At 38.6% G+C, this 13,509-nt stretch overlaps 1 protein-coding gene across 1 annotated transcript; it reads right to left on the bottom strand.

Annotated features, from left to right (window-relative positions):
- Window positions 1-1,436: 1,436 nt before the first annotated feature.
- Window positions 1,437-12,045, bottom strand: plekha2 (pleckstrin homology domain containing A2). Its single transcript, XM_076270918.1, has 12 exons — window positions 11,867-12,045; window positions 11,134-11,283; window positions 10,512-10,568; window positions 10,368-10,416; window positions 10,180-10,277; window positions 8,239-8,370; window positions 5,020-5,145; window positions 4,828-4,896; window positions 4,641-4,711; window positions 4,283-4,346; window positions 3,190-3,267; window positions 1,437-2,669 (listed from the first exon to the last, which is right to left on the bottom strand). The coding sequence occupies exons 2-12, from the start codon at window positions 11,272-11,274 to the stop codon at window positions 2,337-2,339; spliced, it is 1,218 nt and encodes a 405-aa protein (XP_076127033.1). The 5' UTR covers window positions 11,275-11,283; window positions 11,867-12,045; the 3' UTR covers window positions 1,437-2,336.
- Window positions 12,046-13,509: the final 1,464 nt, after the last annotated feature.

The raw sequence follows: 13,509 nt of genomic DNA, 5'->3' as shown, positions 1-13,509 counted from the left end.
GCACCAAAGGTGAGGGCATTTTTGACTATTTAATTGAGACATAGGCTACTACTACGTGCTAACGTTAACGTTACTGCCATCAAGCTGCAATGATTTGCCGCGAATGAATGCCGCCCAAATCGAGTCATCTTGTAGTGGTGCTTCAAGTGCAACGTATATTCCCATCCGCTATTGATGACGCGAAAAATAATAACGGTAGGCTACTGAAATTATTTGAAACTAAAGTAACGAGCCAGTTTTGTAGAATGTAAGGAGTAGAAAGTACCGATATTCAAGTTAAAATGTAAGGAGTAAAAGTAAAAAGTCGCCTCAAAAATAAATAGTAAAGTAAAGTAAAAATATCTGAAAAATCTACTTGAGTACAGTAACGAAGTATTTGTACTTTGTTACTTCCCATCTCTGGACACGAGTTAAGCTTTTATTAAGTTGGCAAACGTTTGAACTAGCCAACTAGCTCCACTGGTGGGAAACGCATGGGACTCATAGCGCTGCCGCTGTCCTATTGCGTGCAGAGGGAATTTGAAAGACAATTCGAAAGATTATCCCGCCCCTCGGACTGAGCACTGCGAACGGTGAGTGCCCAGACCCTACATTTTAATGTGGGTCTGGCTCGTCAGGCTAGGCAAAAATCGTTTCTGACTGAAAACCTGGATTGCTGCTAAAAAGGTGTGGTATGCAATCATTGTGGATACATGGAGAGGCTTGGTAGGTATTATATGAACCATTTTGAGAGCTGTGATGGCAAATAAAGATGTTTCCATTGATTATTTAAAAAGGGTATGAATAATTTTGGACACGCCATTTTTCAGAATAATTAAAAAAAAAAAGATGAAAATGCTTCTTTTCCTGATCCCATGTTTCTAGATTAAATCAATATTTGCCAGGGGTATGAATAATTTTGTTCCTAACTGTATAATGGATGTTGCCTTAAAGCACTTTGTGCTCAATGCTTGAAAAGTGCTATATAAATAAATATTATTATTATATAATACACCACATAGTTTAATGCATGTTGATTGATTAAAAGTAGAATGCAGATCGTTTAAAAGTTGTTGATAGACAAATAGTTCAATGCATGTTAATAGACTAGTAGCTGAGCAGTTGACAGTTGGAACCAATGTTTTTTGTTAATCTCAAAAAGTATGAATTTTACAAACTTTATTAAGTGCTTATTAGCTTGCCACCTTTCTTCAGCACCTCTAGAGCTTCCAGCTCAGAGATGAGTAGCTTTTGCTTCCCTGCTGCCCTTTCACTGAGATTTCAATCTGGGGACTGATAGACATGATAGAATTGCAGTAACATTCTTTAATATGTCAACATTGTATTAATGTTGACATCGTTTTGGACATGCTTTCCCCTGAAATGAGATACTCTATTTGGAAGTACAGGATTCCTCCATGAGAGGGCAGCATTGTGTATTCACTGAAAGCCAAGAGTGCAAATAGGCATTTATTTAATTTACACTTTTTTCCATCGTACCACAGAGTGCAAGCTACAATTATTAGGTACAATTTAAGCATTCTTTCATATTTAAACAATTCTCTCGGCCATGTAGGACATTTTTAAAATCAAACATATGATGCAATATAAAATTATTTCTAAAATCAGTCAACCGCCTTTGTTTTACTGTATTTATTTGCCACCTAGAGAAATAACTCAAACTGACAATTACTGACTAAAAAGATATAAAATATAACAGTTTTGTAACGACAATTTAAGTCAAGCAGCTATAACAAAATAAACTACACAAACAAATAACAAAACCAACTCAAACACCAAAACATATTTGATACAGACATGTAGGTTAATTATGATTGTCAACATAAGCTCCTTCACATTCTCTTATCCATGTACCTGACCAAAATATGAAATACAAAATATGGTTAATATTAAACCATTTACAATGACTTATTCTCACATTATTGAGGAGAGTGGTCATGTGTACCTTCATAATACTATAAGGCTATGTCTTTTTCCTCACCTGGGTTGTGTTACATAGAATGTCCTGCATTACTAAAAACATTTCTGTAACTATTCCATCACATTTTGCATAATGCATACATGATGTGTAAAACTTGTGCCTTAAACTATGCATGCATGCTTTTGTATCATTGTGTTAGTACCCATGTGTAAACAGAGGTTAGTGGGTGAACCACTGGACCATCTGAGATGCCTGAACTTGACAACCAATCTCCTAACTTTAAGGAGAGAGAATAAGCCAGAGAGCAAATACTGATTCATTCATTTAGGCATTAGCAAACACTACATTTCTGGGGTGAGTGAGTCGATATTTAAAATCTGCTGTATGGGAGAAATACAAAGCGTCAGGGGTGGAGCTAGACATCAGTGGTACGGGCACCAGTGTCCATGTGAAAAGGAAAGTCCCTGCTGGACGATGGCTGTGGCTGGGAGCAGTGGCGTTGCCGGGGCTGGGCCTCTGAGGGCTGGGTGAGGAGAGACGGCAGAGACACGAAAGGGCTGTCTCGCTCATTCTCTCGCTCTTTTCCTGACTCCTCCTTTTCCTTGCTCAGCCCCGGACATGCTGGCACAGGCGTCCAAGGCTGCCACGATGAAGTGACAGAGCACGACTTGACCAGAGATGGTTTACTCTTTCCTGCAATGGGAGGTGCCTGACTACAGCGGATACTAGGACGCGGAAAAAATGGTTCCTGAGGGGGGGGGAAAGTGACGGGAGAAGTAACTCATTGTGCACAGTTGTCAATTCGGTCCAATTTTACTATCAACTGTACCTCAATTAACATGTATGATGTATGATCTCATCTAATCTGAATGAACATGGGGGCTCATGAACATGCTCCCAGAGTGTAGCGCTGTAGCTGCCTGGCTACTTTAGCTGTTGGCTGTAGCAACTTGAGCTAGGTAAAAACAAACGTAATTACCCTTTAAGTTTTTTTACTGGAACCGAAAGCCAGGGTTTCCCTCACCTCAGGGTTAAAAAACTCAGATTTTTAACAAAACCCACTACCTGGGAAAAGCCCCCCAATGTCATCTGATAATCCTTCTCCACACAAACAAAATTGAAAATTGAACTTAGTCAGGAGGTTGTTAAGTAAAAATACAGTCATCTGAATTAGGAAACCCCAGCAATTACCAGTTTAATGAGTGTCTACTCATCATTTTGTAAAGCATTAAAAGAATCCCCATTCACACACAAACATGCCTTCTTACCTTAACTGGACCTCTGAAGTCTTGAATTTTCACTCCAATATCTTTGATCCATCCATGCATGTCTTCAGGAGTATTTGTCTATATGACCAGACACCAAGAGAGAGAAAGAGAGAGAGGTTTACTATGGCTGATATTAAAGATTATCATTCTAGCTTGTTTATGACATTGTATGATTTGTATTTTGTAGGGTGGGTTGAGGGGTGTTCATTTGTGTTTCATAATTTGCTGGTCTATAAAAGGTTAGCAGTGACAGCATGCTTGACTAGAAGAGCATTGAAGCGTGCACACACACTCAAATCTTGATGAAACTTTTTAACAGTGTAAACAAAAATGTCAAGACAATTGCACATTTAATGTACTTAGCAGATATTCCAGCCAAGAGTACTATTTGATCTCCCTTCCATTTTAATTGTATTGATGTATAAGTGCATGAGCAATTGTTGATCTATATAAATGCATCTATATAAATGAGAAAATGGCAAGCTCCTGGATTTTCCCTCACAATGAAGATGAATTCATCAATTGAATTCCCTATGTTATTTTGATGCTGAAGGTTTCATGAGTAGAGACACATATCTCATTTCTTGCACAACAATCTGTGTTGGGATTATGAAAAGCCGACAAGGGCCAATCTTTTTATATTGTTGTTGGTATGTTGTTATTGTTGCAAATGTTTACATTTCTGCATTTTTCCAACTGCAATTTCTGATGATCGCAGGCATTGCTACTACCGTTTACCATAATCAGTTTTGATTTTGTCATCCCCTCTTACTGATTGGCCTGACATTTTCTTTGTTATGGTTATGGTTATGGATTTAGCAGACGCCTTTGTCCAAAGCCTTTGTCTGAAGGAAACGTTAGTGATCCAGACTAGTATCTCCCTGAAAGGAGATATAGGTGAGCGTGGCCAGACTATGTTAGCAGACTTCCTTAGCTGCACTGTGACATGACTGTGCTGACTGACTGCTGCACTGGGACTCAGCACATACATGCTAAATGGCTCCATGAAGTGCAAATGTGCAGCTTCTGGACTCACATTTGTCTACTGTCTGTGATCTATTTATTCAGTCAACGGGCTGGGTAGCTAACAGACCTGAATGTAAAAGGTCCTTGCTGTGGTGATGATCTCAAAGAGGTTGTCCCGCATGAGAAGTTCCCTGCCATTGCAAAACACCAGGGAGAAAAACAAAATTAGACCAGATGTTCAGATCAGTTGGCAGAACTTTGTGACCTCATGGTTGAGTGAGTGATTGTGTGTCTGTCTATGGTACATGTTATATGTGACTGTAACTGCAGTCATGGTTGTACTTGTGCATGTTGTATGTATCTATGCATATCTATGTCTGCCTATGCAAGGTGCTTGTTGACTGATAACCGGAGCCATCAATATTCATGTTATTAAAAAATAAAATATTGTCAAGAGTACTTGTGACACATTTAGCATTTCTTACCCGGATTTCACGAGACATTCATGAACCTTTGTTATATCCATTAAGCGGATACTTCGCAGGGGTTCTTTATCCTTTGAAAAAAAAGACACACAGTCAGAAAGGGCAAGAAATAAAGTGTATTTTACTGTTTATATTAAAATATGGTATGCATTAAGACTGACCCATCTGTGTCTCATAAGAACCTCACCGTTTCATGTTTAAAGTAGCTCACAGCTTGATCATCTAGTATGAAGAATCTTCTTTTCCAGCTCTTCCTCTGTAATAGTGAAGATGAACATGTTAATCCACACAATGGACTAATACAACGTTTTTCTTATGAGCATTAGATTAGATTTTCATACTCAACCAAACTGTTATACAAAAACACACATAAACATACCACATTGCCTTGTTTGACACAGTAGCCACATCTCATAATGTTGGGGCGGGAATTCGGCAATCTCCTCAGACCCACATAAGTACCTTCACCCCCCAATCGATCACTGCTCCCATCATCACTTTCATTCTACAACACACACATGCACACAAGCATGCATATAGAGGCAAATCCATACAAAACATTTCAACTTGAAAAACATGAGCATTAACAAAACCTCTTATACAAATCAACTGATGCAAAATATTCATATTTGCTAGTGCTGTCAGTTAAACGCGTTATTAACGGCGTTAACCCTATTTTAACGGCGTCAATTTTTTTTTATCGCGAGATTAACGTTCTTTTTGGTGTAACAAACTTTGTACATGTCACATGCTGTTGTATGTAGTAGAAAGTGCCGTTTAAGTAGTATAGTCTATAGTATACTACTTAAACGGCACCGACAATCAAAAAATCCAGTGGAAACTAGATGGCAGAAGTGTGTAGGCCAATCTGCACACCAGCTTTTTCTACTTTGTCACCTACAGAGTTTGACAGGTACGATCTTTCAAAACGCCATGTTATTTCCCATAGACATTTGACGACCGAAGGTTGGATGGATACGGAAGTTACGGAGGCGGGACTTATTCTGGAGAGGTCTATTATGGTAAGTGTAGCTACATGCAAAATGTTTACAATACATGGGGTATTGCAAACGAATTAGGTTGGTAATGTACATAGTTTCGACATGAGTAAGTTACATAAACATAATTCTTCATAACTGCCGTGTCTTTTCAATACAACTCCGCACACCAGCATCGCACTTTGCCGCCGTGTAAATCACGATTCAGTTATATTTGGTCGACGCTGCTCCATAAAATCCATTGTTCATCCAGTGTTTAAAAACTTCGGCGTTGATGTGTGTGGCAAGTGACAGTGCACCATAGACTGTAGGCCTATAAAATGGCAATGCACTCATGTTGAAAAGTTCCTTATTTTCAACTGAACTCAAAGATAATGAATATAGTATGAATATAATATTTTCTGTTTGTTATGCCCTTTATAATGTGTGTAGACCTACATTTTGTGCATGCACTTCTGTGGTAGCATTTATTTCAGTTTATATCAGCTATATTTCTGAAGAATATATTGTATTGCCTCAGGTCTGCTGCACATCTTTTAAAATTTGATTTAAAATAATCAAATAGACCTACATCTTAAAGTTCAGTTAATAAAGTAACTTGCTTTGCTTTCATTTGAATCCCAATCAAGATACACAATAATTGCTTTATTGTTAATATGGACTCCTGGAAAGTTCAGAAATGCAAAATAATAGAATTTTAATCATATGATAAAATATGTGATTAATCGTGATTAACTATAGGAATTCAGCGATTAATCGTGATTAAAAATTTGAATCGTTTGACGGCACTAATATTTGCATATGGAAAATCAATGTTCTACAGCTAAATATACTGCTTTGACGGTCTCATTATTATTATCTTCTGTACATTACAGTGTTGCAACCACAGAACTTTGGAGTTTTTCTGATATTTGCTGTGGCATATAATTTCTTTTTACGATACATATTGATGTGCTGCTACCAAAAAATATAGATATTTTCACGGAAATATTCAATTACACATTTCATACTCTAAATGGACTCATCCACCAATTTACCTTCCAAGAGTCCCTACTCCATGCATATAAGCATCACAATGTGTTTAGAAACTATGTAATATGCATTTGAAAAATAAATCTGTTAAAAATGTATAGATGCATATTTTTTGTCCATTTAAAAAATATATTCTTAGATTTTTAAGAGGCTCTGAGCCTCTTGTGATGTACCGTAGATGAATGTTTTGCAATGTATTGAGTATTGCAGAATCCCTGAATCGTGATATTATTGTTATCACAGGCAAAGTATTATTATTTAACTATATATGACACTCATGCATGGCCCATTTTGGAAACCATGTGTTTCTAACATTTGTCGTTTCTGGGCCTATCTTAAAAAATCTCAACAACCTAAAGTGACTGTAATCAGTTTTGGTGTTAAGGTGTAATTCTTTCCTCTTTCATAGGTAAATAATCTTAAAATATAGTTCAAGGCAGTCCAATAAATCAACTAATAACCAGGGAATGCGCCACAATGACAAATTAATTCATGAAATGTGTATCAAACATCTAATAATGACAATGAATAAAAAAGCAGCATATTGAGAGAAACACACCCTTCACATACATGATTGATGCCACACTCAGTACGTTTACATGCACAGTTACGTTGGACAGAGATGGTTTTGTACATGGCTTTGTACATTTTCTATGTGCTGCACACTTCTTTTTACAAATGAGATCCACCATAGTCCTTGTGGGAAAATGGGGTCTTGCTCTGGCAGTCACCCTGATGTCGTTTACTGTTACCGGCAAAGGTACCGCTCTGTTTACATTGTTGTCTTCTACCTCTGGGTCAAAGCCCGGTGTGGGAATTGTGGAGCATGCATAGACTTCATAGACCAATTTGAGTCCTATTGAGCATATACATGAAGGAGTTATTCGACTTTCAATCACATTATCTGGGTTTATTATACAGCTCTTCACAATGCTAGTAGAATGCTCCAATGACTTAAGTGGGATTTCCCAACGTTCTACGGTCAAATGTACCATGTAATGGCCACTGAAACATATAATGACCGCTGTCAATGGCAACAGGTTTCGTGCTTCTAAATCATGTCTTTCAAGTAGGCTAGTCCGGTCACTCAAAAGTGAAAGCAGACGGTTGATGTGTTCTAAAGAATGTTTGATTCAAGTTCAGCATGTGTTGCAAACTATTTGTTTACCAGCAAAAAGTCATGACGAAACGGTAACAAATAAATGTAAAGAGACATATCATGTGGAGTTTAAGCGGGATAATGTATAGAACGTTGGTCATCATCGGAAAAATAAGTCCCTTCAGGACAAAGCCAGACCGGTTTGCCCTGTCGGGACTTATTTTCCCGATAATGACCGGCGTTCTATACATTATCCCTTACGTGTTACACCAACCATCGAAGAAAGACTAACATGTACAGTATACATGCATTCTAAAAGTCTGTTTTTAGTCAGACTGACACAATAATAATTATTTTTTCTAGTGTCAGGTAAACGTACTGACTGACTGACACACACACACACACACACACACACACACACACACACACAACTTTCCTCTCCCCTTCCTAACCCCCAGATATTTCACACCTGTGTAATTGGAGTGTGTACCACCACCCCTCCAACTATCTCAGCTTTGTAGGCCTGTGGTGCTGCAGACTGGCCCTTGCCTGCTACTTTGGTGGTATCTGAACTCTGGGATGCTTTAAGTACCTTAGGAACCTGAGAAGAACATTCCATTCATATTATTCACATCGTGCCATTAGCAATCATATTTGATCAAGGTGTTTTATAGAGCCCAATGGCTGGTACACAGCAAGCAAACAGGTGAAGAAGGCAGAGAAAAAACTGTCTTTAACAGGAACTAAGAAACTGAGAAAAAAAAACAGCATACATGGAAGGGATCCCTCTACTTGAGTACAGCCCAATGCAGAAGGAGAAAAGGGGGATGGCACTAGTTGAGGAATATAAATATTAGTTCACATGCAGCTCACATTCAGGCATACATACAGCTTGAGGACATGGCAGAGCCAACAGAGAAAATATGTGCCATACAGCATAGTGGGGCTTACTGTACTCAACACATTATAATTATGTCAATGATGCCACTCAACAGTGTAGTGTGTGTAGAAGTGTGTTCAATGTAAGTAGAAAGTAGATATGCTCAGTTGAAAATAGATATTTAGTTAGAAATGGGATAAGACAAGTGGATAGATTATGACAGCAACTTGCAGTGGAGACAGATGGATGGCTGACACCTGGTGGCACTGACATCTAGATAACAAATAATTAACCACATACAGTATTGAACATTACTCAATAATAGGGCAGCAACTAATTATTATTTTTAGTTGAGTTTATTTTCTTGATTAATCAATTAGTTGTTTGATCGATAAAATGACAGAAAATGGTGAGAAAATATTGATCAGTGTTTGTTTACCAAAGCCCAAGATTATGCCCTAAAATGCCTTGCTTTGTCAATACTCGAATGATATTTAGTATACCGTCACAGAGTAAGTAAAGCAGAAAATATTCAAGTTTAGGAAGCTGCAGTAAGAGAATTGTGGTATTTTCCTATAAAAATATTACATAAACTGATTAAAGGTGAACTATGCAGGTTTGTAGCTTAATTTACCTAAACTGAACATTAGAATGGTTATATATGGTTGAAATGGTTATATATGGTTATACTGAGTCATTGGAATGGTTATATGACTTTTTCCAGGTTGAATGGTGGCCGTCTTGCTTCCCCCTAGCGTCCGTGAGTGGAAAAAACAGCCTTGCCTCAGAGTCAGAAAGTCTCACGATGTAACAAATTGCTTTACGGCTCTACACACATACACGCCAGGCACCGGCTAGAACAAGGTAGAGATGGAGTTTCCCAGACATTCGTCATGGCAGAGCCGGCGAAAAGAAGCAGAAAGCGAGTAAATCATTGTCGGAGGAACAGGGAAAGAGGAAACAGCAGACTGACCGAGCGAGGAGTGTCGTAAAATATATACTCTGAAGCTGTAGGGGGAGCTCTGTAGAGAAAGCTACAAGCAAGCGAGACAACAGCGAAGAAATTGCCCAAACTGCATAGGGTCCCTTTAAATGTAAAATTGGTAAGTGATTAATTTAATTGAGCCCTACTCAACATCTTATCTACTGCAATGGCAGTGAGGCCATTCATTTCAATTCAATTTCAATTTAATTTCACTTATAGAGCCCCAAAACATTACATGTCTCATGGTGCTTTACAGACTGTTAAACATGATGTCAAGAGGATCATACACTGGTTGTAACACAGAGATGCCCAGTCACAGGAGCAAGCCGACATACCATACATGTCCTGTATTGTAGCGTTGCATTAAACATACGCATCTAAACACCTGAACTTCAGTAAAAACAGTATGAATCTTACACCCACACCATATGTTACTAAAAACAAGAAGTTCGTTGAATCAATTCCCTAGGTGAAGAAAGGGAGGAAGTGAGACACAGAAGGCAGTATGTAGTGTTTGTCTGTGTTTGTGTTACTTTCTTACTCACTGTGATTTTGGTGGCCTTATTCAGGGCAATAACCCATTCCTTCAGATCAACGGCATCATTTGCTTGTAAAAAGTAACGCCTGGACAGTGCGTTGATTACTACACAAGATACAGGTACAGGTGACAATGAAAGCGAGAGTAAAATGTTGTAGCATAAAAGTATAAACACCTGTGCAATAGGGTACTCACCAAAGCAGAACTCAGCTTTAGGTTTCTGTTTGGCTGCTGCTTCACTGACCTAAAACCAGAAAGATTAGTGATTAGTGATGCAGAAAGCAGAATGCATTACTGTAGATAGGCTGCATCTATCAATTACTATGAAAGAATCATTACCTTGGAGATATAGCTCAGTCTTACACTCCCCACACATTCTGCTCCCTTGGGTAAGTTCTGCAATCAGCAGATCCAAAAGCAGTTGCAGATAAGTTCCTGACTATTAAGCAATAGGCCTATGGGAATTTGTTTCCATCGAGTAATGTATGGATTGCCTGCATCTCTCTGTTTACCATTAGAGTGCATAAAAAACCCATACAGAAAAATAGCATATCCACATACAGCTTAAACATATTCCAGTATAATCACATCTATGTTAAATAAATATACCATGTTATATCAGTATATGTCTATGTATTTATCAATACATTTCAAAATATGAGTAAATATTCAATATTGGCCACTTTATTATATTCTCTGCATATAATTAAATATATTCAGCATGGACTTTCATGCAAGATATCGATTTTTGGGTTCCACATGCTTACATTCTTGTTCTGATTCAATAAATATATTGTAGCCATCTATTCGAATATAAGTTAGATGCAGCATATATGTGAATATATTTGTCCTTGTTTTTTTTTATATGGGAAGGGACACGAGTTTCATTCATCAACATCTTATGTATCTAAATATCTGAGATCTTGGCAGAATTGGAAGATTGTAATGTGATTAACGTTACCTGCGGATTGTCCATGTACCAGTAGAGGAAGTTGCTGCTTGTATCCAATATGAAGTATCGGCGGTAGAATTTGTCACTATTTTCATTTTCTTCTATATCTAGAAAACCACAGATACGATTCTGCCTGTCCAAATACGGCATCTCCCAGAGCTGCCAAAAACAGTGTCTGTTATCTTTCTTTTGCAAATTGAACTATAACCCACTGTGACTGTTAATGTACTTAACCAGTCAACAGTTGTCCGGTGAGATAGGCTGTCTAATTCAGAAAACAATCTATACAATGTCCAGGCCTAGCCTATAGCCTAGGCTTGGTACGAGCTTCAAATAACCACAGATAGCCCAATAAATCTGATCAAGGTCGTCAATTTTCTGTTACGCACTGTTATACCTATAGACTTTTCAGACATCAATCACATGTCTTTCATGGCCTCAACTAAAAGCAAAAAAAGAGGATAGGATAGGCCTACTTTGTTACTGTGGGGAACAAAAGATAATGACTTGACATCTTATAGGCTAAAACAGCAACCACGATAGCTACGCCATCCTAAAAAATATTTGCCCTTCGCTAACTTCGCATCACGTTCAACCGTGAAAACTGTGCAATAGACTAGGTCCACTTGACAAGTTAGGCTAGCCTCCTCTACTTCATAGCACAGACCGCTCGACCTGCCACACCTCAAGCAATGGATGTCGGGGGCAGACCTCAGCTGTAGAGCGCACTTAGGCTACTTACCGGTTAATATCGATATCACTTTAATTCACACGCTCAAAACGTTCGACCCCATATTTTCCGACGTTGTTTGTAATTTCTTTTACATGTCTGCACCGCGCAGCACTGTAGGCCTACGTTAAGTTTTTGAGTGTAGCCAGCAGATGTACTGCCTTTTCCGGGTTTGTTGTGTATTTAAAGCGAAACGCAGAGCCGGATGAGCGACAGCCTTTTTTTTTTTCGCAAAAGGGGAAGTGTACATGAAAGCGCTAACTTCAAAAAAAAAAAAAAAAAAACACTAGCCTACCTCGGGGCGGAGAGAAATTCTGCGTTTTAAAATGATAGGCCTAGCCTTTAGGACATCCAACAATTAGCGTCAAGCAGGAATTCCTAGTGCATAAGCCAGTGTCACCCATAAGCTAGGGGAGTTCACAATATTTTCTGAAATCTGTAGCTATAGGCCTGATTGAATTTCATGATAATTTTTACTTAGGCTATGCGCAGTATTTGCACGATGTCTGAGCATCAAACTTGGCACATGCACATTCTCTCCTCAAAATTAATCACGCTTGTCAATGTGTCTCCATCTCCTACTCTTGCAACTTTTGTGTATGTAAATATGTAAATGAGTGTGCGCATGTGTGTGTGTTTGCTTTTGTGTATGTGTGCTTCTGTGGGGGTGTGTTTATGTGTGTGTGTGTGTTTGTTTATGTGTGTGTGCAGGGGGGCCGCCAGGGTTGTATTCCACGCACCTTGGCCCAGGACGCTAATCCCCCCCCAAAAAAAAAAAAAGAACGGGTGCATGGCTACCCTACACATAGAGGTGTTTCAAGATTTTTAACATTTCTGGGATGAGGGAGATTTCACCCCCGTGATTTTTTTTTAAATTCTGGCTGCTAAACACACAATTTTAACGCAATTTGGGTGGGACAGAAATACATTTACAAAGCAGCTCTGGCCATATCGGCTCTGGCTCACGTGACGTGAACATTGCTTTAAATGCATTATCGCTTCACTACCCAACACGCGAACAAGGGAAAGAAAATAAAATAAAAGAAAAGAAAAGAATAAACCAATGAGTCTATGCAGAGGCGATTCTAGAGTCTGTGGGGGCCCCAAGCAAAAATTCCAAGGGGGCCCTACCAACAAGTGTTATCACCATTATGTTATACCACCATTAGGTTATTATGTTAAATAATAAAAATACAAAAAGCGTATTATAAAAATGATATTATAAAACTCACCACTGCAAGCTGGCAGCTCGACTTGCCTTACATGTGTGTGTAGAGCAGACTGTCCTGAATCTGGCAATATTATTGCCATGGTGGAGGGATTCTCTGGGGCTTAGCAATTTACAGACATATGTGGTGTGCGCCTTACAGAAATAAATGGCATTATTTTTATTTAGTGATGAAAAATGACCTTTCTGCGCTCCATATCTGTGACATGAACTGATCTGACCTGACTTGACCCGAGTTTGCGTGTTAGCCTGTGTGTGCCTATATGGTCTATGCACTCATAATGATTCACAACTTTTCATAATGATTCAACAACTTTTTACTGCATTGCCATGAACAAAGTAGAGGCAAAAATGGGTTTCTTTGTTGAACAAATTGGGATGCAATGTGAGCCTTGAATTGGATGCCATGCAGGAATTTGCTAGGATC

This window comes from Alosa pseudoharengus, unplaced genomic scaffold (assembly GCF_046254945.1).
Source record: "Alosa pseudoharengus isolate Yale_2024_CS ecotype anadromous, Long Island Sound unplaced genomic scaffold, YU_APseudo_1.1 YU_APseudo_1.1_scf_6, whole genome shotgun sequence".
In the NCBI taxonomy this organism is placed as follows: Eukaryota; Metazoa; Chordata; class Actinopteri; order Clupeiformes; family Clupeidae; genus Alosa; species Alosa pseudoharengus.
This window is presented reverse-complemented; position numbering and strand designations above follow the sequence as displayed.

Excerpts from the sequence above, each read along its gene's own strand:
- plekha2 (XM_076270918.1), bottom strand. The coding sequence starts at position 11,274 with ATGCCGTATTTGGACAGGCAGAATCGTATCTGTGGTTTTCTAGATATA. Across the intron at positions 8,371-10,179 it reads ATAAGGCCACCAAAATCACA|GTTCCTAAGGTACTTAAAGC; the intron begins GTGAGTAAGAAA and ends TGTTCTTCTCAG. Across the intron at positions 3,268-4,282 it reads CAAGGACCTTTTACATTCAG|ACAAATACTCCTGAAGACAT; the intron begins GTCTGTTAGCTA and ends CTGGTCATATAG.